Below are 26,996 nucleotides of genomic sequence, written 5' to 3'. Positions count from 1 at the left end.
CAGATCCTAGAGGGAGAAGAGAGAGCTGGAGAGGAATTTTTTGCATGCGCACATGACGATAGGACAAGGGGAGATGGCTTCAAACTGAAAGAGGGCAGATAATAGGAAGATATTAGACATCAGGAAAAAATTCTTTCCTGTGGGGATGGTGAGGCACTGGAACAGGTTGCCCAGAGAATTTATGGATGCCCCATCCCTGCAAGTGTTCAAGGCCAGGCAGTACAGGGGTTTGAGCAACGTGATCTAGCAGGAGGTGTCTCTGCCCATGGCAAGAGGTTTGGAACTAGATGATTAACTTTCAAGGTGCCTTCCAACCCAAATCATCCTACCATTCAGTAATTCTATTCTATGATTTGCGGAACTCAGAAGTGCCCCAAGCCTCACGCCAGAGCTCGCGGCACTTATCGGGTCTTTCCCTTTCCTTCCGCAGCCTACAGCAGGACTTTTATTTCCACACCGATTTGATGTCACTTCACAGCGTCCCCCCTCTCCTGTCCCTGGCAGTAGCGGAGCCGGGCTGTCTCTCGGGTCTACCCAAATACGGAGCTCCCCTTGCTGGTAAAAGCCGGTACGGGCCCGGCTCCCCGCTCCCGGCTCCCGGCTCCCCGCTCCCGGCTCCCGGCTCCCGGCTCCAGCTCCCGGCTCCCGGTTCCGGCTCCCGGCTCCCGGCTCCCGGCTCCCGGCTCCCGGCTCCGGCTCCCGGCTCCCGTCTCCGAGCGCTGCGCAGCGACACAAGCGTGTCCAGGTCAAGGTGGGAATCCGAAATCCAGGTGAGTGAATCATCCTCAGTCTCCTCAGAACCTGTAAGAAGGCGGCTGCCAGGTTCCGGCGCGGGTGCAAGTAACAGCACCTCTTCTTTACAGGCACATAATCACGTCAGTAAAGCACAGGGACAAATTCCCACCCCAGGATTGCCTTAACAACGGCACCACCAAGACTATGATGTGGTACCCACTTTCCACATGCCAGAATAAGCTGGAATTGCACTGTTTAATTACTCTGGTAATCACTTCACTTCTTGGAAAAGCAAATAATTTTTGATTATTTGAAAAACATTAGACAAATTACTAAATATTACTTATGGTTAGAGTATGTAAATAATTTATTTGAGTATGGTGCTCTCCTTGTATTCTTTGAGTGCCCTAGGTCCCACTGAGTTGTCTGGGGATTTGTATGATACATGAACTTAATTAAAGTATGCGGTTCTCTAAAGGATCCTTCTCCCATTAAAATGCATCTTCACAGAGGAGACACACTGATGAAGAGGTGTGACATTGTGGCTCTTTACATCCACATGGCCAGGATTTTGGTGGCTGCAGACCTTTCTTGGTAAATTGATCTAATTCTCTTTAGGCTACCCCTGACAGCCTGAATTATTTTGTTATCATTTCCATAGAGGGAAATTGTATTTGAAGTATGCGGGAAATAACAACCTACATGCAGAGAGAAAGGTGTTGGGACTGAGAAGTTCCCAAGCAGTGTATAGAACACAGCAGTGGAGAGCCTTATAATGACAGAGCATGAAAAGACATGGAAGATGCAAAATGCAGAGATGCCAGCGGCCAGGAGAGCCCAGGATGGCTGAGCCTTCCCCAGACATGCCACCACAGAGCTGGGCAGGATGCCTGCCAGGCAAGAGAGGAGCCTGGTAGCTGCATTAATACTTTATTTATTGCAGTGAAACTATGCACACAAACAAAGGAGTCACTGACACAGAAGGATTAGCCTAAGTCTAGGTATAGTCAAGACTGAGCGTAAAAGCAGCCTTGCAATACTTCTCTTTTTAGGGACCTCTGGGGAAGCAGCAGGTAAGTCACTTTAAGGCAGATTCTAAAATTACTTAGGTTTGCAAATATTGGAAGATCATAGTGTAAACTTCCAAATCGTGTTGGAAGTAGACTCCACAACTACCTAACTTACTGACAATCCCTTTACGTTCCCACCTCATCTTTAGCATTTATGAAGTCCAGCTCACTTGTGTTCCAGTTTCACCATCTGTAAAGTGGACTCATGGCACTTTTATACAGTAGAAAGAGATTTATTGAGAATAATGATACAAATAAATAATGTATTTTTTTTGAACTGGTTAATTATCTTTTTGTGGAAACAGGACTGCTCTTCATGAGCCAATATTACTGATATATTTCTTAAAGATTCCTGAAATTTACTGAGTCAGTTTCTCCCTACTTTTCAAAATAAAAGCTTCCTCATCTTTCCCCACTAAGAAATTATTCAGAAAAAAAAAAAAATTTTAAGAGGTTAATCAACTATGGTGATTTAGAGTATAGGCCAAAGTCCTCCGTGGTTAGTCAATATTTTAAGTATTACTCATTATGTTAAATATTAAACCCAACAGCTGCTCATATCCGGGACTCTCCATACAGAGATCCCAAGTATGAAGGATTATTCTGACAGGTCTTCCTACATATTCCTTACTGACATTTTAGGCTTTTCTTGTTATTTCCATTTTTCCAATTTCACATAAGTGAAAATATTATTTTAGTATAGGTCAAAAAATGAACATTGAGTTAGTACTCTACCAATTTTTGAAGGAAAACAGAAAATCACTGTCATTGTATTATTTACTTAATTGTTGGATAAAAATGACTTTAAATAGACAAATATTCTGATTTCTGCTCATGTCAATGCTAACTTGGATAAATTACACATCAATTTCGCCACTGACTCCAGCTGTGGAAGCAGTGGACTCTAGAAACATAAGAAACAAAGATGCTTTTTGTATCCAGCATAAGGAAAGCTGAGACAGGCTTTCCTCTTATGATCCAGAAAGGTCAGGATCATGAGAGGAAAGCCTGTCTCAGCTTCCATGTTGGAGCTACTCTACGGCAGAAACTCATGTCTCCAGGGTCAGGAGCTGCCTCTTACAACACATCGAGCTCATCCCAAGTGGGCAGTCCGGCATCCTGCCAGTGCCCAGGGAAAGGTGGGAGATGTGACAGCAACCACCACAATTCCCTATTGGTAAAAAATACTGCCAGCAGTAGCAGGGACAGGGAAAACTTCAATAGGCTTGTTTTGACTCTACAGGTGCTGAGCAAAGGTGTGTTTCCCAGAGCTGTGCTCTCTGCCAGGGGAGCCTATGGTGGGACCACACCTCCTGGACACTCAGTTAAGTTCATTTCCCTCAAAAAAGTCATAAATATGGATAATCTCTTACTGCTTGCACAGACTATGTGACTTTATATACAGCTGCAAACTCTGTAAAAATTAAGTAAGTAGAACCAGATACAAAGTTATAAATTAGGCCATGTAGACAGTGGTTGTGATATCTATTTGTTACATGATGCTGTTTGTATTTTTGACCTGTGGTCACTATTTTTTGGATGATGTTTCTGTTCATCCCATATTCCTCTTCATCTCAGCTTAAAACCAGTATTATTTACTACGAAAAGGTTCTGCTTCCAGAGGATGGCTGGGAACTGGAACAGTCTCCCCAGGGAAGCAGTCACCAAGCCTGTCAGAGTTCAAAGAGTGTTTGGATAATGCTCCCAGGCACAAGGTGTGGTCCTTGGGGTGTCCTGTGCAGGGCCAGGAGCTGGACTTTTATGATCCCTGTAGTCCTTTCCAAGTTGGGATATTCTGTGGTCTCCTGTGACTCTTCCAGACACAGCAGCACCTCCTGAGCATGCAGGACAGTGCCATACCATGTGTTGGGCTGTTTAGGGCTGCAAAGTCAATCAAGGGACTAGAGCACCTCTCCCATGAGGAAAGGCTGAGGGAGTTGGGCCTGTTTAGCCTCGATGAGAGATAACTGAGAAGGGACCTTTTAAATATAAGTATTTGAAGGGAGGGTCAAGAGGATGGAGCCAGGCTCTTCTCGGTGGTGCCAAGGAGTAAGATGTACAGGAAGTGCCACCTGAACACGAGGAAGAACTTATTTACTGTGCGGGCGCCCACACACTGAAACAAGGCAGCCCAGAGTGTGGCATCTCCCTCACTGAAGATGCTCAAGAACTGTCTGGATGCAATCCTGTGCCATGTGCTTGAGAGGAGAGGCTGCACCCGGCCAACCCCTCCTGTGGCCCTGTGACTCTGAGGCCCTGTGTCTCCCGCTCCCCGCGCATCCCCCGGCCACCCGCAGGCAGAGGGGGCCGGGGCAGGGGCGGGGCGAGCGGGCAAGGCCCCGCCCGCCGGCGCCAGCAGGAAACTCCCGCCGTTGCCTTACAAGGCAAGGCGCGCGACTCCCTCCGCCCTTGGAATGCGGTGACCGCACCGCGCTGCACCAACGCGTCGCCGGGGGAGGGCACACACAGGGTCCAGGAGCTGAGCTCGTGGCTCTGTCTTTCTCCTTCAAGGAAGGCAGAGACTCCAAGGCAAAAACGCAAAACACGCGGGCCCCTGCGAGTCCTCTCCCCGACACGGCTCGTGGCGCCCGGCCGCCGAAGCGATGAGCCAAGCCGCCACCTCCCGTTCGTGCGCAATGGTTTCTCCCACAGCTTCCTTCCTGCCCGGCGGGGCGGTGGCCGCTCCGCTCTCCGGAAGTGCCGCTCCAGCCGCTCCCGGTGCCGTCTGCCGCCGCCAGGTGAGTCGGGGGCTCCGCCCGCGGGGCCTGGGGCCGGTGAGGGCTGGGGCGGGGCCGGGCCGGGGGTCGCTTGCGGAGCCGAGGTCGCTTGCGGCATCGCCCCCCGCAGCTCCCCTCGGGCCTCGGCTCGGCTCGGTGCTGCTGCTCTTGGCGGGGATCCGTCCTGCGGGCTGGAGCTGAGAGACCCCGGCTCCGGGCCCGTGCTGTGAGCTGGGCAGGGCGCGGCGCCCTGTGCATCATGTCAGGGAACTGCTGTTAAAAGGTGGCTGTCTCTCTGTCGGAAGGACTCGGCTGCCTCCCGCCACCTCGAGCCTCTGCGGGTGTTCCCTCGGCTTTGTCAGAGCATGGGAGGGGCAGAGCTGGCAGCTGCTGCGCTCGGAGGAGGGGGAGGTGGTGGGCCTGGGTCTGTCCCTGTGTGTTCACGTTTTGGAATAACCAGAGCCGCACAGGGGACTGCGTGCAGTGGCTCTCCGCCTCTCAGAATCAGTAAGGTTAGAAAAGACCTCCGAAATCATCGAGTCCAATCTGTGACTGACCACCATGGACCATGGCGCTGAGTGACACGTCCGGTCTTCACTTGAACACTTCCAGGGACTGTGACTCCACTACCTCCCACTGCCCATTTCAATGTCTAATCACCCTTTCTGTGAAGAAACTCTTCCTAATATCCGACCTAAACCTGGCACAGTTTCAGACTGTCCTCTCATCCTGTCACTTATTGACTGGGAGAAGAGGCCGATCCCCATTTGGCTACACCCTACTTTCAGGTGGTTGTAGAGAGTGATAAGGTCACCTCTGAGCCTTATTTTCTCTTTTGCAGACAGGCTGTGTTGACTCACTGGCGCAGGATTTTGAGGCAAGTGTGACTCCTGTACAAGAGTTTTGGGAAACTTAGTAGCAAGTTGTGTGTTAAAGTGGCTTTTAAGACAGGGTGGGACAGCATAGGGTTTGGTTTTTGCCAGTTTGCTTTCATAAAGTGTAATCTGCTCTTACTGAGTCTTGACACAGATGGTGCTGGAGAGCACCTTGCTCTTAGCTTTTCCTGTTGCCACTCAGATTGTGATGGATGTGTGACTGTATGTGATGGTATAATTGAGTAAATGGACAGAACTTGGGATTTAGGTTTGAGGTTGACTTTTGAGTTTGATGTTCTATCTTAGTTCATATAGAGACTTTCTTGGCTATGAGTTTGGGGATTTATTGTGTGGTAGTTTGGTTTTTGTCAGTGACAGATTCTCCAGTTATGACAATACTCAAAATTTTGAAATCCTGAGTGTTTTCGAAAGCATAACTTTTGGTCACTGCCTCTGAGCAGGTCCAGCTTGTACCACTGTTAGTGGGCTGTAAATTTTCACAGCTTACTGCATGGCTCAAAATTTTTAGTTGCTTGGGGTATTTTTTTCTCCAAGGGTTTATCACTTTCCAGAGGAAGGGACCACAAGATGACTCTCTCTGCTTCTGTCGTTTGATATCCACTGCGGCTGGATATGGCCATACAGGCAACACAAAGCAGCACAGTGCTGCTACTACCTATTTATTGTTTTTTTTTATTATGTTAAAATCTTCCTAAAGAAAGGTTACACTTTCAGAAATACCTTATGATGTGTCTCACAGGTAAGGTCTTACATTTGAAGCTTCTTGGACAGTTTCCAAAACAGGGCCCCGACCATTCACTGCAGCACAGTATTAAACAAAAGGGACCAAACCTGCATGTCATGACTTGCACTATCTAATGTGAAGTATTCCTGCTTTTTATGTACTAACAGATAGTAGATAGATAGTATAATAGTTATATAATAGTATAGTAGTTAGTATAGCCTACAAATTCTATTTCAGCCTATACTAAGCCTATTTCAATTACAAAAGTTTTGGCTTAGGTGTGGATCTTTTTGTTGGATAACACAAAGTGCAAACACTTCTGGAACTTTTAAATCATAAATTGATCTCTTTGGCTAACTGGATTGATGCCTTTGGTTTTCTGAAAATGTTCCAAAATGTACCACCCTCTTTTCTAACAGACGTTCCCGGAGCTGAGTCCAGTGTTTCAAGCATAGCTGCAGCATGCCTGTGCTGAAGGGCACTGCAGTCCTGTGAGATCTGATGTTTCTCTGTAGCTAGGCTGACAGCTCTTTTGGACTGGAGGAGTTCCCAAGCCTGGTTCAGAGAAACTTAGAAAACAGTAATGCAAGCATTGGCACTTTTTTGTTTGTTTTCTAATAAAATATACTCTGATAGGTCAGTCTTCTCAACAGAATTTAAAAGAATGTGCTGACAGTCTGCTTTTGTTACCTCTTCTTGCTTAAGACTGAATTGTAGGTGAGAGAATTGCAGGCAGTGGCTTGCTGGGAGCCTTTGCAGCACTTATGCCTTTTCACTGATCCTAGAATTACAAGCCAGACACAGATGATAAAAACAGATTACCATTATAAGGAACCTTATGGTGCACAACATGCTGGATGAAAAAGCGCTGAAAATGCATACTGTAAAAAGTGGATACCATTTTATATGTTCAGCAAATTAGCATAACTGACAAGAATCCCCAGTTAGAGACAGAGGTGATGATAATTCATCCCTGGTTATCCCCTTTTTTGAGACACCCCCCCCCCGCCCCTTTAGATAGGAACTAAACTTTGCTTATGAAAAACTTGGGAAGCCATTTTGACCTGGGTTCCCAAAGAACCTTGGAGCCCCAGGCCTTAGAGGTGCTGGGGAATGTGTTTTGTCTTTTTATAGAGTAGGTAAAATGCTAGCTATGAATACAATAATAGGCTACAGAGCTGCAATATATATGTAAAGAATATGGAGACATATAAAAGTAAGAAGGCAAAGATCAATTTGGTTGGCATCAGCACATGCAGAGTTAACTTTTTTGTTTACTTTGAATGAGCCATATCCTGAAAACTGCCTTATTTCAGAGAAGAGTAATTAAAAGATAGTGTTTGGCTCTATTTTGAGTAGTGGAACTTCTAATCAATAACCCAGAGTTAAATGAGAGCTTGCCTGAGGCTTTGTAAAGTGGTGAGAAAACCACCAAAGTTATGCACAGCCCTTGGCTGCAGCTTGAAAGCAAACTACCTTTGTTGTCAGCTGTCTACGTAAGTATCTCAAAGTCAAGAGTTCACATTTATTTGTTGCAGTGTTGTGGAGGCCAGACATCTCGGGTAGCTGGTGGTTAGTGAGTGCACTGGAGAGAACGTCTGCGTTGTTGGGCGATGCGCAGTTGCATTTCATGGGCTATTTTTACTTCAGGACATAATGGTTTGTTTGTACGTCAGAAGAACGTTGTAGATGCACGTAGGATTTAAAAGTGTGGAATTGGCAGGGGACATCAGTAGCTGTCTGTGTGGACAGACTGAGAAGGACATAACCATGGAATTTCCTTTTATGATCCAGATGCTTGGTGCACCCTGTCAGGTATCTAATACAAAGCAAGGTAAAATGTCTTTCCTTTTAGTTAAAAAAAAAAACCAAAAAAACAACATAAATATTTGCTTTTTGCCTGCATATTGAGTTGATTGTATAGGGGAGTTACTTTGCTTAATTTTACTCCCTTTTTTTTTTTTTTTTTTGTTAAGGATGAATCCCAGTTAGTGACTTCATTCTTGCTTTTCAGGAGTCTAACAGAAAATACTATATCTTTGAGAAAACTATCTGAGAAACGGTTAGAACTGTGCTACGACTCCAATTAGCATTGCTTTTCTGACCAGATAATTTGTTTCTAAGTTATAAAATTAATACTTAGTGTAAATTTCAGAATATTGATATTCTTGCAATTGCAGGTGAAACTTAAATTTTTCTTCTTTCAGGAGGCACTTGCTACAGGTGCTTCCTGCAAAATTCAAGTCAAGGATTGAAGGAATCTGGTTTGCATAACACTTTGTTTGAGCATTTTGAAGGATTTTAGCAGTATGTATTACACTTTAGTTTTAGCTAATGCAAGCAGAGGTTATGAGACTTTTGGAAACAACATTAAAAAGGGGTCTAACTTCTGATCTGAAAGAAATCTTGAGGACTTTGTGTTCACCTTTCAGTGAATGACTCAGCTTTTCCAGTTTGTGCTGTCATACATTTAGTTGGGACACTGCATGTATCTTCCCAGATAAAGAGATGCAGTAAACTTAAAAGCCTCACTTCTACCCTGAATGTATTAATGTTATAATATATAATAATCTACCATGTTTATTTCTTCATTTGACAGCTTCAAGGGAAAAAATGACATTAGTATACCAGTGATATGTGAAAATTTATAAAAACATATAAATGTTTCTAAGGGCTGGTAGCTTAAAATAAACAGTCTTCACATTTTTGTTGCTATTATACTTTTAATTCATTTTAAAATGAAGTAAAAGTATATACTTTTAATGAATTTTAAAAAGAGTGCTAGCATTTGCATCTGTTGTGTAGTAGTTCCACTGTATAAGGGACTAGCACTGTAGAGCTTTTGAACCAAGTTGGTGCTCTCTGTCTCAGAGCCAAAAATACATTTTTTCCCCTCCAAAATGTTAGTTTAGCATACTATCTGTTCTATTTAACCACTAGTACTAGTGTACTAGTTTAGCAGCACATAGCCTACTATGTCAACAGTGCCTCCCAAATTTCTGAAGATGTAGTTGACTTAATTTGTGAAAGATGCAGGCTGGAGTATTGAATCAGCAATACAAGCACTGTGTGAGTTTCAAGAGCTATGATTTGAAATCTGCGTTTTTTGATGTAGCTCCTATTGGCCTACAGTGGTGGTCCCTCAATCCTCAAAGGCTTTATGCTTTCACAGCAAGTGAAGTCTGAAAGAAAATGGAGCAGGAGATACTGAAATAAATGTGTACTTTGGGGTATATGCCAAATACATGAAAAACATGAAACCTGATGTCCTTCTATCCCAAGAACTTGCAATGTGATTTAATAAGGCTAAATCCTGGATGTATTTCTGTCTCCTTAGAACCAACAGCCACCATGTCTAGCAAAAGGGCAAAGACGAAGACCACCAAGAAGCGCCCTCAGCGCGCCACTTCCAATGTATTTGCGATGTTCGATCAGTCGCAGATCCAGGAATTCAAGGAGGCCTTCAACATGATCGACCAGAACAGGGATGGCTTCATTGACAAAGAGGACTTGCACGACATGCTCGCTTCCCTTGGTAATGTCCCTTTTTTCTGTTCATGCTTGCCAGGCAAATTTGTGCTGCAAACATCAAAATACTGAGTTTGGAATCTGAGAGGTGGCTCAGTTTGTATTAACACTACTGAAATTACTTTTTCAGTTTGAAAGCTGAACCAAGTATGAATCCCTTTATTTGTAGGAAAGAATCCAACAGATGAATACCTGGATGCCATGATGAATGAGGCTCCAGGCCCCATCAACTTCACCATGTTCCTCACTATGTTTGGTGAGAAGTTAAATGGCACCGACCCGGAGGATGTAATCAGGAATGCTTTTGCTTGCTTTGATGAAGAAGCAACAGGTATGTGGGTGAAAGAACAACAGTGTACATGTATTACTTCTACTTACTTCTGTAACAACAAATACTTGTGTTCATAGAAGCGGTGATCAGTTTTTTAATTCTGAAAATTTTCATTTCTGCAAGCTGAAAATCATGACTGTATCATCATGTGCTAAATTTGCCTTTTCAGTCTCTGTAGAAATTTCAAATTTCTGGAAGTTCATTCTGTTATTCAAAACAGGAGAAAGTATAAAAGATGTTGATTGGGAACCAGGGTCTTAATTTATTCCTAACTTAAAATTCACCTTTGGAGCTGCTTTTATGAGGGGAATCACTGTTTTCAAAGCTGTTGTGCTTCTATGAAGAACTTTTCTGTCAGCAACTTGTACCTACCTTCCCTGTCTTAAGGTGCACTAAAAGGAGAAAAAAATGAATGCAAGATAATTCTTGTGTGACTCACAGGAGTGATGATAAAAGCAATCACAACTTAGACAAGCCTCCTTGTATAATAAACCACACCAATAATTTATTCTTTGCAACCAGTCTGGTAAATCTGAGTTTTACCAGTGATTTAAGATCAATTTGAAATTTTGTAAAATTTCCCATGTTTCATTCACTTGTTGAATGTTAATAGTCAAGTTCCATGACTTCTTTTTGGTGGTTTTTCAATAGGAACGCTCAAGGTTAACTGATCCTCTTTGTAATTTTTAAAATACTGAGTTATAAGGTTCTTGGTACCATTAGGAGTGTAGCCCTGCTGTTGGAAAAAATGTCCAGTATGAATACTGATAAATTTTATATTCTTTGGTACACCACAGGCAAAACATATAATTGTCTTTATTTGAAGTAGTGGGACCTTTCAAACTAAGATGCCTGATTTGATTGAATCCTTGTAACTATTTGGCAATTTTAGTAATAGGGTTTGATGGCATTGTTTTCAGTTGGCAGACGAAGACTGCAGGTATCTTTAACTGAGGGAAAGAACTCAAAGAAAGAAATTATCACCCAGCAGATAAATATAAAAACTCCTCTTCTGTCCTACACTATGCTGCAGGGTTCATCCAAGAAGACTACCTGCGGGAGCTGCTGACCACGATGGGAGACAGGTTCACGGATGAAGAGGTGGATGAGCTGTACAGAGAGGCCCCAATCGACAAAAAGGGCAATTTCAACTACATCGAATTCACACGCATCCTGAAACATGGAGCAAAAGACAAAGATGACTGAGCAAGTCCCTGGATACCTGCACATTATCTCTACATTTATGTTTATTTTCTATGGTTTCTTCCTGATAGAACTTGTTGCATGCATTTAGCTCCAAAGCTTTTGTCTTTTTCAATATATTTATCTACTCCAGGCCATTTAGGCACATTTGCACCTGTAATCAAGACTGGAAGCAGGGAAAATATTTTGAGGGAAAGGCTACAGGAAAAACATTCCCTGGAGTTGATAGTCCAGGAAAGTAATCTCAATGTTTCTGGTTTAGCTGGATTTTTACATTTTTGTAATAAATGCCATTTTGAAATAAAGATTGCTATATAGATAAAATACCTCAAAATCTTTTGTGAAGAATGACATTTCTATTGCACATTTACAAATGCAGGTGTGTTCATTGTATTTTTCTTGCAGTTGCAAGTCAAGCTAGAAAACTCATTTTCACAGTGTTTTGTTCAATGTCACAGGGTTGACAGCAGCATCTTCTGGATTCTTTAAAAATTCAGCTGCAGAAGTCTATCAGATTTTTGAAGTGGGATCTGACTACTGTGTGAGTAGTTAATCAGATAAATGGTTAGGGAAGACTGTTACAATTGCCTCATGGCCAGCAGAGAATACCTGATTCTTAAGCAGATACTATGCCCAGCTTTTGCTTCCTTTTAATATTGATGGGTTTTCTAGCAGTACTTTCATGTCAAAGTGTGCATTATTCTTTGCTAAGTAACGGGGAATTAGGCATATTTTTTCCCTTCTGCTGAAGGAAGCTTGTGCAAAGGAGTCTGTGCTGGCACTAATTAACAGCAATGCATGACCAGAAAACTTACACATAGCTTTATTTTTCTACAGCTAATTCTTTTGCATGTGAGAATTTGAGCCAAGTCATTCTGAGAATTAACTTGGTAAAACCTTACAGGTGCTGAAGTTGCTCTCACTGTTTAAAATATTACACGCATTCCTCAGTTACGTTGGTAAGGTGGCTTTTAACCGAAGTCAATCATTCAGAGCTGGATGTGCTGATGTCTCAAATACAAAGAAAAGAGGAGGATTGTTCTGTTAGTTCTTAGTATGGCCATGCTTTTCTTTGTGCCTCATTCTCTTGGCTACTGCAAGTGACAAAGCAGGAAGAGAATCTAAATGACCTCAGCTAATCACATGACTTAAGACCCCAAGGAGTAGTAATTCAGCACAAAGGATTGTAAAGGCTCTGACAGCTTATCCTGTAAGGTGAGTTTGTCTCATTTAGTGTGTGATAGCATGAAGGCTTGGTTATTAATCTTGCTTGTGTTCCCATATGGCAACTGGAGGATATTCTGTCTTCAGGTTTGTAAATAACTTGACAAAATATACTGAGTTGGCATACTTGGACTAATTTTTTTATTCTAGGGTGTTTTTTTTACACTTACAGGCTTAATTAAAATTGAGTTTTCAAACATTCTTTTCCCAGTTCTGTTTTTTATCTGCTAGTCTCAGTTTGTCTCTTACCCACATTATGTAACACTACTTTAAGTTGCCACAGCTGCTCCTTTTTTTTGAAAGCTTGCTTTTTAACTACCTTGGTGCTCTTCAGTAATGGTTGCTGAGTTACTTCTCCATGTGACACCTGCAAGGTTCTAGGAAGTAGTTTACAAGTATGCAGGGAAGCTTTCACCAGCAGTGCCCTTGTGACAAAGACAAGAGAGTGGGGATTTAGGAAGCTGTCTGGTTGAAATGTTGCTATGCAATGTTAGGCTGGAGAAAAGTTACGCTGTCACTTTTTTAGACTTGTCACCTCTGCAATTCGGTACTGTGCGCATACATGTCTGCTTGAAGGACAGATGTAAGATACTGATTATTTTTTCCCTTTGAGTGTCTAAATGGCATTAAGATTCAGAGAGCAGCTTACTTTTGTTAGGAACCCTGGATCCCTAAACCCTTCTTTTTCTGATCCTGTTCTCTATGTAAATGTTAGGTGCTGGTATGTTACACTGAGAAAGCAGCAGCTGTGCCAGCTGGATTTTTCTTGCTGGCAGTAGCAATTTTAAAATTTTAAATATGAGCTACATAAAAGAGATCCTGGTATCCTCCTTGAGAGGAAATTGTCCACTTCAAAAATATTCTGCTGCTCTTGCTTTCTGAACAGCCAGCTGAAATGTGGGATGTAGCTGTTTCGTTCCTTGGGTGCTCCTTCTGAGTAGAGGGCGAGACCTGTGCAGAGGTAAAGATACCTACTCAGGAAGATGTGTTACTGAGAAAGAATATCCAAGGGTGTGTGAGTATAATGACAACCTTCCAAGTGCCAGTTTCTGGTTTTTTGTATTGTAGGAGACCAGTTAACTTGCAAGAGGGCACAAACCCCTTAACTGCTGAGAGGCTACAAGACCAATAGCCCCAGCCAAGAGACCATATAAGAGCATCAGATGTGTTTTGTAGCTAGGCAGGAGGAATGTGACAGCTGAGGTTGCATGCCGAGGGCTGTGGGGATGTGTCATCAATAATTCACTTCCAAAAATAAAAATAACTTTGGTCACTGAAACAGCTTAAAATTCTGATGACTTAGCCTTAGCATTTTGCAGTCAAAATCTTGGAACCTAATCTTTTCTCCCTTGGGGTTCATATATAACAGGCTCCAAGCTCCACACCAGATTAGGCTTATGATGAAAAGCTATTTTCATAGGCTCATGCACACATTTAATAGTCTTACATCTACAGTGATCTGTAATGGCCTGTGAAGCACTACTGAAAAGCAGTGATTTATTTTACATGACCCACTTACCCTGTTCTAAGGCTACGAATGCAGAAGTCAAAATGAAGCCAAAGAACTACCGAGGCTGCATGAGAAACCTCCAAAGAGGACAATGTTTGTGTCAAGTGCTGCCAGGGAATGTTTGCCTGTTCCTGCTCCCTTTTCGTCCCTACTCTGTTGCTGGAGATAAAGGTAGTGTGCAATTTAAAAGTAATTTTACACTTGTTTCTGCTCTCTGTTTAAGCAAATAAACCCATCCTTATGGCACTGTGATCAGATGACAAGCATTTCACAACATGAAGGCAGCTTGTTACACTAGCTCAGCAGCTAGGGGATGTCACAGAGGTGGTGTCCCTACACTCCAGAGCAAGGATTCGTTTCGCTGCTGACCTATGGACTACCTTTGGATCGCTTGTTTCTAGGATCCCTGTGGTATCTGGAGGAATGAATGCAGCACAGCGGCCCCATCCTGGCACAGGGCATCAGTGACAGCATGCCTTTGTGCCCTGACACCTGCATTCGATCCAAAAGCTGGAAAATAGCTGAAATCTCGTCATCACATATTTCTCATGGCCTTTTCTAGTCTGGAGTGTTACTAACCTATTATTTGGGATGTTCCTGGGGAATTTCAAACAACAAAAGCAAAGATACTCCTACAATGTAAATCCAAACAAGGGGTGAGTAACAAAGTACAGTCAGGAACGTTTTAGATATCAGCAGTTAATCCTCCCTTGGTATTGCTTATGCACCCATGCTCCTATTTAGGTTTCTTACTTCATTTTTCAGAACCCTACTGTCATTTTTAGATAACTTTCTCCTTTGAAAAAAGGATTCAGGATTACAATAACTCAGAAATGGTATTGCAGAAACTAGGAACAACACAAAGGGGAAAAGAACTCAGTAAATGCATCTTAAAATGCAGCTTAAAATTAAGTTACCACGAAATACTGAAAAGTAATACTGGGGGGGGGGGGGGGGAACCCTCCACACAGCTCTTGTTTTTTGTTTGGTTTCTTTTTGTTCTCTGTGCAGCAACTCCACAGAGATCACTGTTTTCCCAAACTTTTGATATACCAGATAAAAAACTTCCCATCTTAAAAAAAAAAAAAAGTGGGAGCACACGGCTTCTTTTCCTATTTTTCTCTGCAGCCCATGGGTAAAAACAGTGCCAAGGAATGTTTTCAGACCAGAAGTGTGATAGTCCCTACAGGCCATACGTAATAGGCCCTGCATCATGGGACTTAAGGGGTCAGGCAGTTCATATCAATGTAATAAATCTGAGCGAAGATGTTTACATGCTTCTCAGCAGAATGCACTTAGTAGGAGAGTGGGGAATCAAACTGGCCTCCTGGAAAATACCAACTCTTTGCTGCATGCAGACTCTTCTGCCATCCAGCTGTCATTCAGTCCCCCAGTAAAGCAGCACTGCACTTTGATAAAGCTTAAAAATCAGTAACAAATACTACAGCTTTAGGCAGGTTGAGACTAACTTTGCTGCTGCCACTATCTGGTTGTTTAGGCACCTGTATTAGTAATTTTACTGTTCTTGTAAATTGCTTAGTTTTGCAAGGTTTATTTAATTTTTAATCCTCACTATTTTAGGGTATCACTGAATACAACCTCACTAAATATTTAAATAGGCTTTGGTTTGTTTTTTAACTATGAATAGTCCTTGACAGTTAAAAGACAGCATTTCACAATAATTCCGAGCCTGTGCCAAGCATATTCAAGTAAGTGGGTGTAAATTGAGGCCTGTAAGACTTGTCTTAGTATGTGCTAAAATAGAGCTGACATCAGACATGAGTTACTTGAACCTTGACTTAGCCTTGTATCTAACAGGCACTGGGGTTTTTCCCTCTTTTGAATTCTTCCTCAATTGTGAGCTAACCGTCCCTAACACAAAAGGCAGTGGCAAGATATTCCCACCCCATAAGAAATATGTTGATTTTGAAATTGCTCCACCAGCCAACAAAACATGCACAGGCATCACCTGATAAGAAAACTGATAACGGCTTACTTCTCATGTGAAACACCTGACTAAATATGCTGCTTCTTGTTTCCCGAGTATGTTTCAAAATACTATTTTAGACTTATGGCCAAGCATTGAGCACATTTAATTTTCTTCCATATTTGTACATACACATTGTCAGACAGATACAAACTCTAACACACAAGGAGAGAGCAGATATGCACATCCTTAGGTTTAGCAGAATTAATTACATTTGTTTTAAAGACTGAAGGCCTTCAGCTCTCCTTTTTAAGAATACCTACCAATGCTGATTTTTACATTTCAGTTCTCAGCTTTACGGAATCACAGTGTCTGGCAACACTCCTGATTAAAACTCGTGCAAGAAGAGCTGAAAACTCCACAAAGACTTGGCTAGAATTGTTGCAACTTACCAGCTAGGATAAAAAAGAAGGATGGACATATAGCACAACAGGCAGAACAGTGACTTTGATCATACAGAACAGGGAACAAAAACCCAACAGAAACCAACAGCCCAACAGCCAAAGATGTACTTTACAACGTTTAGTTGGGGTTTTTATCTTGTGTTCTTTAGGTATAAAGGACTAGGGATCTGGGAATGCAAGGAGTATCATGTCTGCTGAGTAAAGTCCCTCAATACCCTGTCAAACACATGTCAGTGCCCATTCATATAATCACTGAGATGCAGCTTTAAATAAATATACTGAAGTTTGTTTTCTTCTGTTTACAACATTTCATAGACTGACTGCATTTTATTTACATTCCATTAAGTATGTCTGCTTTATCCTTTGAGCTGCTATATCACTGTCATAATGCTCTAGAGAACTCATGTTCTTACCTCTTCCTCAGCTATGTACACTGGAAGTTATTAGGAAGTCAAAACTGCTATTTTTAATTTTCAGTATGGAGAAAGAATATGTGTTTCTTCTATAGGCTCCACTACATCCTCTGAGAGCCTTTATTTTCAGCATCTACCATGTGGCAGGGACCACCTAGGAAAGAAGTAACCATATTTATTCATGAGGTCATTGAATGAAAACAGGGAATAACCTGCAGTCTGAGGCCCTCCAAGAGACTCAAGTGAAGACACATTTCAGAATCCCTTCTTTAACTCATGACTCCTCAAATGTTTTCCCCTTGGATCACAGCACTGGAGTTATTTTTGGAGAAATTCCAGAAAACTTTGTGATGCTTTCAGCATCTCGAAAAAAGCAACTGTCACTCTGACTGATACTGCACATAGTACAGCTAGACAGAGGCAACAGATGCCAGCTGGAATCAGGGATGAAGGGATGGAAAGGTAGAGGGATGAGCCAAAATACCAGGTGAAGAAACTGACAGACAAAATGCTTTTGTCAAATGATAGTTTAGACCTAGAACTTAGATGGATATGTTTAATTATGACTCTGCTGTCAATACTTAATCTCCATAATTAACATTTGTTGAACAGTGATAATATGGTCAGGAAAAAAATCTCCTAACAGAAAAACCTTCCTCTCAACTTTCAAACTATTTTAATTCTTAATGTGGAAATCACACATCTGCTTTTTCTTCTAGTCTGTCTTTTCAGACCCTTTTGTTTCTTATGCATATCCTCAGTCTTATTTCTGTGATGACCAAGGGTATGGAATTGATCTCTCTACAAGAGAAACTAACTAAGTGGGACTGTCTGCTACAGCTGAGACAAGAACAACTCAGGAGCTTTCTAGACGCAAAAGTAACACAAAAGAAATGGACATACAATTCAGCTGTAGTAGTTCTTCCAATACAAAGTCTAGAGCATGGAATAAACATTGCAATAGGTATGGTCAAGGTCAGTAAGGTGCAGTTTTTCATGTAACAAATAGCAACCTTGCAAAGTGTTCCAAAAAACACCACCAAAGCATACTGTGGATGCTAAACTTATATCAAGTCAGGGATTACGTATTAGGCAAGTAATGAAAGAAACTCATTGTGGGTTACTAAATATCACACCTGGTTCAGGATAGCTTATCCCTCCATGAACTAAAAATAGTATATATTGGGAGAGCATTCTGGGAAGATATCATAGGCTACCTTGATTCTTATTCTTCCCTAAGTACCTGCATATGGCCACTGCTGCTGCCCTCCCCTAAAGAACAGACTAAAAACACCCCATATGCTCTCTATTCTCAAAAAACCCACAAGTATAGAAAAAGCGATTCCCCCACCCCTGCCCCCCCCCCCCCAAAAAAAAAAAAATTAAAATCCAAGTTTTTGGTGAAAAAATCCAAAACTATAAAACTCTCCAGTGACCTGGTAAGGAAGGCCTCATAGCAGGTATTACTTCTTGAGGGCATCCAAGAAATCAGTAGATCCATCCCAGTGGTGCTCCAACCTAGAAATGGAAAAAGCAACTGCTGTGCTTCCCCATCCCCAGTCTCAAGATTTTTTTGCCGAGACTTTGCTCCCTGCATTCCACATCCAGAATCCACATCACTTTGCAGCTGGGGTGCACTGGTCTAGGCAGACTTTTACAGTGAGCCAGTTGCAGCCATTCCTGCAACATTCATTAGATTAATAAAGAAACGCCAGAAGAGACAAACTGATTCTGCTTCATTAAGCAACCAAGTTAATGACAAATATTTGCACTGTCACTGTAACTCAGCAAAGGTGGGGAAATAGAATCAGAGAATTGTTAAAAGTTGGAAAATGCCTCTAAGTTCAACTGTTAATAGAAAGAACTAAATGAAAGGAGGGAAAAGGTTTACTGTAAATTGCTCACTGTCTGTACTAGTCTTAAAACCTAAGTTTGAAACAGATAATTTTGAACGTCTTTTTGACAAATCAAAGAAAAGAAGCATTTCAGTGGAACAAAATCAGAGTATTTTAGACAGAAAGGATAAGAACAATTAACTAATTTTGCTTAATTTTTTTTTTCTTAAACAAGACTGACATAAATTAGAAAGAAGAAGGAAATAATGAAGGAAAGAAGTAAATAGGAAAAAAAAGAGTTAAGAGCTCAGCAATTTTTTTGAACCATCTTTTCAGAAAGGATCATTTCTGTTCTGAAAGTTTGATGCACAGCTCTCGGGAAGCACCACATTCACAAAAAAAGACCCTTAGTTTTTTCCCTTTTCAACATTTATGTCAACAAGTTAAAAAAATATCCTACAAATATTGTAAAAGGCAAAACAAATATTTTCTTTTCCTTTTTAATTTCTTTATTGCTATGATGAGTGCTGTAATCAAGTAAAATTGAACAATTTCTAAAAGCATTACTTCAATTTACATCAAACAGAAAATGGTCTGCCTGTAGGAACTGCTTCTCATTCCACCATGATGTAACAAATTGAAGACAAAAGCTTTAAGAGACACACACTGACATGCAATTTTGTTGTTAAGAACTGATCTCATACTGGGCAAATAATATTAGTGCACTTATCCCCACATCTGCAGAAGTTAAACACTGAGAATAGCATACACGGTGACAGGCATCATGTAACACCCTTTTAATAGCATGAAAAACAATACAAGACAGAGTGGCATGTTTGCAGTAGTGGTTCAATTTAAAGTAAGTGATGAAAGAAGTTTAAATTAAGAGATCAGATAGCTTTTGATAATTAAATTTCAACACACAGTTCAGTTCTTCAATATTATCAGGAATTATTTTATTAACTCTCTTAACATTTTAATATTTCTACTGCTTTTCTGCCCACTCATACTTTGCATGTAATTATCTTGAAACTATGTGCTATGTCTAATAAGCAGAGAATTTTTTACCTGAAATTTTTCCATTAATAGACTTTCAATTTAGCTAAGTTTAGTCTTAGTTTCTACTGCACTTTGAGGCAAACTTTAGAAGAGTGATATTAAAATTAATTGGGGAAGTAATATAAACTAATTAGGCCAAATTCTCAGCTCTCATGAAATAACTTCTGATTTGAGAGGAGAGAGGGAAAGAAAGTTGGGCCTCTTGGCAATTAAAACGTCTCCCTTCAAATCTGAGACTGCAGTTTCTAGACTACATATTAGATTACATGTTAATTTCAGTAGCTCCAGCCGCTAAATGTAGTTCATTTACATTTATAAATATAATTGACAATTTCAGAAAAAGCTTGTATGTCTATTTTTTCCTTTCACTGAATGATCAAGGTTGGAAGAGACCTTTAAGATCATCTAGTCCAACCATCAACCCAGCACCACCAAAATCCTCAAGGAGGACACTCCTTGAATGTGATGACATTTCTTGAACACTTCCAGAGATGGCGACTCCATCACCTTCCTTGGGCAGCTTACTCCAATGCGTGGCCAATGCCTTTCCCCTTAAGAGTTCTTGTTTTCCAAGCCACAGCCTGCACACCAACAAAGCCCTCAGCAGGGAGGAGGGGGATTCAAAGAATGATGATCTGGCAGTGCAGCTTTCCCATCTGACTCCTTCAGCACCTTTCTGTGCCCTAAACAACAGTTTTCTTGAAGCCCAAGCTATTTATGTGGGACTTCAGCAAGCAACATGGGAATAAGCATTCCCTTTGGAAAATTTTAAAATCGTACAAGTGGGCTAAAAGTGAACTGCTTCTGAAGCAATTTCAGACACCATCCCCCTACAATAAAAAAACTTTGTACCTCAATTTATTTGAGATCCTACTTCAAATGATGAATGGAAAAATATGTGTCATCCTTTTTCATTAAGAAAATATATGCAAAAATAAATCCTCCAGGTGGCCTTACGATCTATGGCTGCGAGAGGCATTAGGCCTCGCTCCTTCGGGAGCACCCACTTCTTAGAAGACTTTAGGATGCAACCTGGAATTCTCCTGCTCCCTCGAGCGAAGCACGAGGAAGCCCGAAGGTAAGGATAACACCTCAGGAAGGTAAGGATAACACCTCAGGAAGGTACGTTTAACACCTCACACCTGCTGATCCGGGCAGGACGTCCCCGGCGATGAGGAGGTTTCCTTCACCTCAGCCCCGATGTGGCACCACCGTGCGAACCTGGGCCCGCCGCGGGCGCCGGCGCCGCTCCAGGAGCGCGGAGCGACGCTCCACCTTCAGCGTGCGCAGGTTTTGTGCAAACAAAAGAACAACCCCACGGCCAGCCCCGCTGCCCGCAGCAGCGCCCTCAGCTCCGTCCCCACAGGCTGTCTCCATCCCGGCCCTGCAGGCGGCGCCGGGACCCAGCGCCGGCGGCGGCTTCCCCCGGGATGCTCCAACGCGGCCGGGGCGGGGGGCGCCGGGGAAGAAGCCGCGGGGCCGTGCCGAGCCCGCCGCCGCCCAGGGAAGCCGGGACAGGCTGCGATCCCTAAGGGAAAGCCCCGGCTGCCGTCTCGCTGCCCTCCCGCAGCCTCTTCCGGCGCTCGTCCCCACCCGCGGCCCGGCAGGGCGATGGTTTCTCCGGGAAGCGCTGGAGCATCCGCCGGCGCCGGCGCCGCTTCCTCCCTTCCGCGTCCGCTCCGTACCTGGTCCCCGCAGCGCCGCTGGGGTGAGGGCCCTTCCAAGACTAAAATTTAAGTTTCTTTGCGTCTTCTAAAAATGACTCCTCTTCTGGTTTATTAGTCTGTCTTTTCTTTATCCATATTTTCTGCTTCTCTTTTTCCCTTCCTGATAATACTAGGGAAATACGTTCTGATGAGAGGAAATGAGAGTGCATTAGAGGCGCGCTGTAACATTAAACCGTAAAACTTTCTCCTTTTTAAAATCCTAGCTCTTATCTTACTGCATTTACTGTATTTCTTTTTCTCCCTAGTGTCCGAAAATCAACATGTCTAGCAAAAAGGCAAAGACGAAGACCACCAAGAAGCGCCCTCAGCGCGCCACTTCCAATGTATTTGCGATGTTCGATCAGTCGCAGATCCAGGAATTCAAGGAGGCCTTCAACATGATCGACCAGAACAGGGATGGCTTCATTGACAAAGAGGACTTGCACGACATGCTCGCCTCCCTTGGTAATGTCCCTTTTTTCTGTTCATGCTTGCCAGGCAAATTTGTGCTGCAAGCATCAAAATACTGAGTTTGGAATATGAGAGGTGGCTCAGTTTGTATTAACACCACTGAAATTACTTTTCCAGTTTGAAAGCTGAACCAAGTATGAATCCCTTTATTTGTAGGAAAGAATCCAACAGATGAATACCTGGATGCCATGATGAATGAGGCTCCAGGCCCCATCAACTTCACCATGTTCCTCACTATGTTTGGTGAGAAGTTAAATGGCACCGACCCGGAGGATGTAATCAGGAATGCTTTTGCTTGCTTTGATGAAGAAGCAACAGGTACGTGGATGCAATTTGGCTGCTTGGCAGGGGTATGGCTGGGTTATTATTTGGTTTGTTATTTGGGTTTTTAAACAGTATGCTGATTTTTGCACCTTTATAAATTAAATGTGAGATGGTAATCCTAGATGGCATATTCTGCTAAATTACTGGATGAGAGTAAAGTCTGTCTGGCTGTTCTGTGTCAGTACTGAGGACAAGTAGGACTGTTCTTCTGTGAGGCTTTGAAGAAGAGAGCCTTAATTGGGCAGTGTGTATGTTCCTCAGAGTGTAAAACAAGATGTATTTGCTCTAAGATGAGGAACTCAAATCAGTAACGTGTGATTGTTTATGGCGTTAAAACGTAATGATAGGAAATCTGTCATAAAACTGAGTTTGTCCCCCCTCTGCAAAAGGTCTGAGATGCATCTAAATTCTTCATGTGTTTAATATTTCAAGACACTCTATCCAGGCTTCATGAAGTCTTACAAATGCTCTCTGGCTGAGCGTTCTTTATGGCTCTGAGGACAGATATCATGCCCTAACCTGCAGCTCAGTTTGCTTTCAGATTGCAGGAAGGTCTGCAGTCTTAGTGGTCTAAAGATAAAAACCAGGTGGGGTGTAGAAGGCAGAAATGACAGATTGGACTGACTTGAAAAGCAAGATCAAGGGAAAGAGTAAAACACAGAACTCAGTTTTACTATATCAGATTTCCAAGGTTGTGCCTGTAATCTTGAGATTAGAGTTTATGCTTTTATGTATTTATTCACCTAGGCTAAGATTCCTGAGAATTGTGTAGTAACCAGGAGGTTTATGGTAATCCTTAAGGCAATTCTGTGGAATTAGAGTATCAGTGCTTTGATATGTTGTGAACTTGTTTTACTATCTCACATTGAAATTATGTAGCCTCTGTACTAGCGATGACACTGCATCTACGCTTTTCCTCACAACTGTCCTCCAAAATGTTTTAACCTAACCAGTCGATATATGCTCTGCACCTTTTGAAGGATATCCTTCCGTTTCAACAGCTGTTTTCAGTCTGTGTATTTTTAGCACCTTTTGCTTTTTCAAAGTGCATGGCCTTCCTGCTGAGGTGTAGGTAAACAGGCTTTCTGTTGGTAAGGCCTTTTCAAATGTCAGTTGACTTCCTCCCTCTCAAGGGAAATCTCTTTACCATTTCCTAGAGAAGGAAGTTTGTTAGTAGGTTAATGATTTTCTCTCCACAGGTAGTCTGACTCACTGTGCTACACAGTGTTTTTTGTGTGCAGCAAAACAAGAGCCTGTGAATTACAATATAAAGAAAATGGTTGTTGCTATCAGTTCTTTGGAACAGAAACTTCTGTGTCTATGTAACCAATAAGTTACTAGTTTGGGCACACATATACTGATAAGATTGATTTTAATATCTCTCAGCTCTGTGTGGTACATGTTTTAGTCTAGTCCTACCATGATTTGAAGATACTGGTTTGCTCTACAGTCTGTTTTGTATCTTATGCCACCCTCAAATTGTAACCAGGAAATGTGAGATAGTTGCACTGTTTTATTGAGTTTTGATTCATAATAATCAAAATGAAGTCTTCAAAATAGCATGTGATGTATTCGTAAAACCCATGTCATGTTCATCCTTTATTAATTGTATCCTCTTATTTGGCTTCTGATCAGTTTGTTCCTTTTAAAAATGTACAAGAGCATTTCCAGCTATATCAAACTCTTTTACTATTTTTTTTTCATTTCATCATCTCCACATGTGTGTTTATTATGGGCCTGATTTTCTAGCTGTACATCAGTCTAGGTCTTTTGAAAGGGAGTAATACAAATCAGATCCTACAGATGAGGATAAGGTAGTCATACTTGTTAGGTTTTACTTACATTTCCTATATTGCCAGCATAGTTGGATATGTTGGTTCAGCATTACTATCATGTGTAGTGCTATGGAATTGGTATAAAAGTTAGATCTGTCTGCATTTGGAGTATTTTTATCTGGTCTTTGATCCTGCATTGTCGTCTGGTGTGTGCTGTTGCAAGAGGCTGAATGTTAAGTTTTGCTTCATTTATTTGTTACTCCCCCACCTATGCTGAAGCTGTGTGGGAGGGACAGGAGCCCTGTTTGCTTTACAATTTGTTGCTGATAAAACTTGTGGCTTATTCCTGGTCTGGCAGCCCCAGTTCAGTGTATAAACAACTACCTATTCAGACAGGAGCAATTAAGTCCTTGAGGCTAAACTTGCAGCACCAAAGGCCTTGCATTCTTTGAATATTAATCCTTATGTCATCTCTCAGGACTGCTTGGTCTCTATAGGACAGCAGAAAGAGTCTCATCTGTTTAGCTGCCTTTTCCCTCTTCTTTATGTCCATCTTCAAAGAGAGAACTCCAAGGTTTGACCTGCTTAGGATGGGCCTTGCTAACTGAAAAGTCTCCCTGTTGCTCAAGTAGAAGATTGCTGCTAGCCTTCTTCATTTGCAGTCAGAACCCAAGGGCTGGTCTACACTGCAATATGGTGCTGTTTTCATTAGCATCTGTTAAAACACATTTTTCCCTTCCCCCAGCATATACCACCCCCATGCTAATTTGTCATGCTCATTGACTGCTTTTTGGTCCCCTGATTCCCTGTTTGGTTTTGTCTCTCTAATGATCTCTGTTTGCTTAACCTATGCATCTCTCTTTCCAAAGCAGCACTTTTTTTATCACATTCTAATTGAATCTACATTAGTTGATGTGGGTGTCTACATATGATTTCCAGATATGTCTGGTCGTATATTTGCAGATATGTCTGGTCATATATCAGCATTTATCAGTTTCTGCATTCTACTGTCTACCCTTTGTTATGTGTGGTTCTTTCTCAATCTCTAAATTTTCCTGGAATTACTTGGCAAGTGGTGGTTTTGCCCATTTCTTGAAATAGAATTACCAGAAGATACCTAGAAACTGCTCCTTTTTATATCTTTGTTAACTTCCTCGAAAATCTTCTGCTCTTTTAGCATATAATAAATAATACATCCTATTCTCTTTTTTTTTACTGGATTCTCCACCTTTAGCTCTCCACCATAAACATTCTTCCTGCCTCCTGAGCTAACTTGCTCAGTCCTGTCTGAAAGTCTCTTCTGTTATAAACTACTTCCCTGGACACTTGCCAGGACTTCACTGTATGCACATAAACTGCCTCCGGCAACAGTGTTGTGCAGCACTGAAGAGCCAGAGTGGTTATTTAGTCCCCAGGGGAAACTAGTTTATAGAGGATGTTCAAATATATCTAATTAAGGCAAGAAAAATATAGTTCATTTAAGAGAACTGCTTGTATAATGAAGACTAACAGTCACAGGAACTTGTTTTTCCACTTTGAGCCGTTGAAGATCAGTAGATGGAAATAAGTGTTATTATATCACAGCAGGTCAGGCCCTGTCTTCAAAAATGTGTATGAAATGTGTTAAACTTCCTTTCCCTTTGCACTCAAGGAAATTCTTTAGAATTCAGTTAAGGAGATTTGTTGGGGCTCTGTGCAAATGCAAATGTAATATATGACGTGCTGCAGTGGTTAATTGCCTGTCCGAGTGCACGTTGTGCTGCTGCTTTTGGAGACCCAGCTGAGAGGCTCGGCCTCCCTTTTGCATTTCTCTCATTCCAGGGTTCATCCAAGAAGACTACCTGCGGGAGCTGCTGACCACGATGGGAGACAGGTTCACGGATGAAGAGGTGGATGAGCTGTACAGAGAGGCCCCCATCGACAAAAAGGGCAATTTCAACTACATCGAATTCACACGCATCCTGAAACATGGAGCAAAAGACAAGGATGACTGAGCAAGTCCCTGGATACATGCATATAGCACCTTTAATTTTTAATTTTTTTTCCTTCTCACTAATTTTATTTCTCAGGATCTGTTTTTTCCTTTTTTTTTCTAGTTTTCTGGGACCACCATTTGCATACATTTTTAGCACTGCAGCTTCTTCCTCGGTGGATCGTAAGGCTGCTCAGGCACACCTGCACCTTTGTAATAGGACTGGAAAGTGGCAGGGTGAGAGAGAACAGCTTGCAGTGATAGAGGTTGAAGGACAAAGATCAGAGAGTGTGGAGGCCCGGGTAAAAATGTCAGTGCTATTCATCCTAGCTAGATTAATTTTACATTTTTATTGATAATTTTTCAAATAAATCACTCTCTACTTAAGTGCATAATTAAAATTTTCATGCTAGAAGTATAATGTTTCTCAGTGATATCTGTAAATATTTTTGGAACTGTATGCAGTCATGTTGTTGCCTATTTTTGCCTTAAAAATGATGCATAAGTCACTTAAGCATACTGATGTTTGTACTTCAGCAACTGAATATTTCACCTGCTACTGTGAGCGTACACATGAAGAAGAAATTCCCATCCTTCAAATTTTAGTGTATTGTAAATTAATCATTTCTGTCAGAGAATTGCACATTAAACATTTTAAATCTTATGGATGTAGTTGAGCATGTATTTTACCACTTCAGTGTCTCATTTCTCAACACTGAGTACTATATTAATACCACTTTAAAAAAATTTATAATGTAAATCCTAGTGTCTTCTTCAAAACAAGATATCATATATGGGTAGAGTTGCTTGAGTGATACTTCTTACCAGATCTAGTAAGATTAATGACATTTCATTGCAACCATTTACTTCTTTCTTTTATCTTTCTGTTTTTTTCAAAGCACAGTAGGAAGAGGGCTGGATTAAGAAGGAAGGTGTGCTGTCTCTGTCCTTTTCGTTTTCTGTCTGAAAATATTATTCTTGGTTTTTAAATGAAACAATATACACTATATTTTTAAGACCTCCTGCTGTGAGTGGTGTTTTGGAAGTGTGAGACTTAAGACATTGCCTTTTGTTCCATTTCTCATAGTTGTATCCTCTATAGTTTTTGTGGT

At 41.8% G+C, this 26,996-nt stretch overlaps 3 protein-coding genes across 8 annotated transcripts in view; 2 read left to right on the top strand and 1 right to left on the bottom strand.

The window, feature by feature from the left end:
• The window catches only part of MYOM1 (myomesin 1), a 109,715-nt gene extending 88,670 nt beyond the window's left edge, over positions 1 to 21,045 (bottom strand). For all 3 annotated transcript variants that reach the window (XM_072924545.1, XM_072924547.1, XM_072924550.1), the window contains exon 1: positions 20,779 to 21,045. The gene's annotated coding sequence lies outside the window, so the exon portion shown is untranslated. The remainder of the gene's footprint in view (positions 1 to 20,778) is intronic.
• On the top strand, positions 750 to 12,627 carry LOC100218287 (myosin regulatory light chain 2, smooth muscle minor isoform-like). Of its 4 annotated transcripts, NM_001245864.2 has the most exon segments (5): positions 4,492 to 4,543; positions 5,364 to 5,399; positions 9,480 to 9,677; positions 9,840 to 10,001; positions 11,035 to 11,530. In NM_001245864.2, coding segments are annotated over 3 exon segments (519 nt in total). In that variant the 5' UTR covers positions 4,492 to 4,543; positions 5,364 to 5,399; positions 9,480 to 9,493; the 3' UTR covers positions 11,208 to 11,530.
• Positions 21,046 to 21,269: 224 nt separating the features above from the next.
• On the top strand, positions 21,270 to 26,548 carry LOC100190123 (myosin regulatory light chain isoform L20-B-like). Its single transcript, NM_001245604.1, is given in 4 exon segments — positions 21,270 to 21,344; positions 21,609 to 21,807; positions 21,970 to 22,131; positions 25,734 to 26,548. Coding segments are annotated over 3 exon segments (519 nt in total). The 5' UTR covers positions 21,270 to 21,344; positions 21,609 to 21,623; the 3' UTR covers positions 25,907 to 26,548.
• Positions 26,549 to 26,996: the final 448 nt, after the last annotated feature.

The sequence above is a fragment of the Taeniopygia guttata genome, chromosome 2 (genome assembly GCF_048771995.1).
Source record: "Taeniopygia guttata chromosome 2, bTaeGut7.mat, whole genome shotgun sequence".
Taxonomy (NCBI): Eukaryota; Metazoa; Chordata; class Aves; order Passeriformes; family Estrildidae; genus Taeniopygia; species Taeniopygia guttata.
This window is presented reverse-complemented; position numbering and strand designations above follow the sequence as displayed.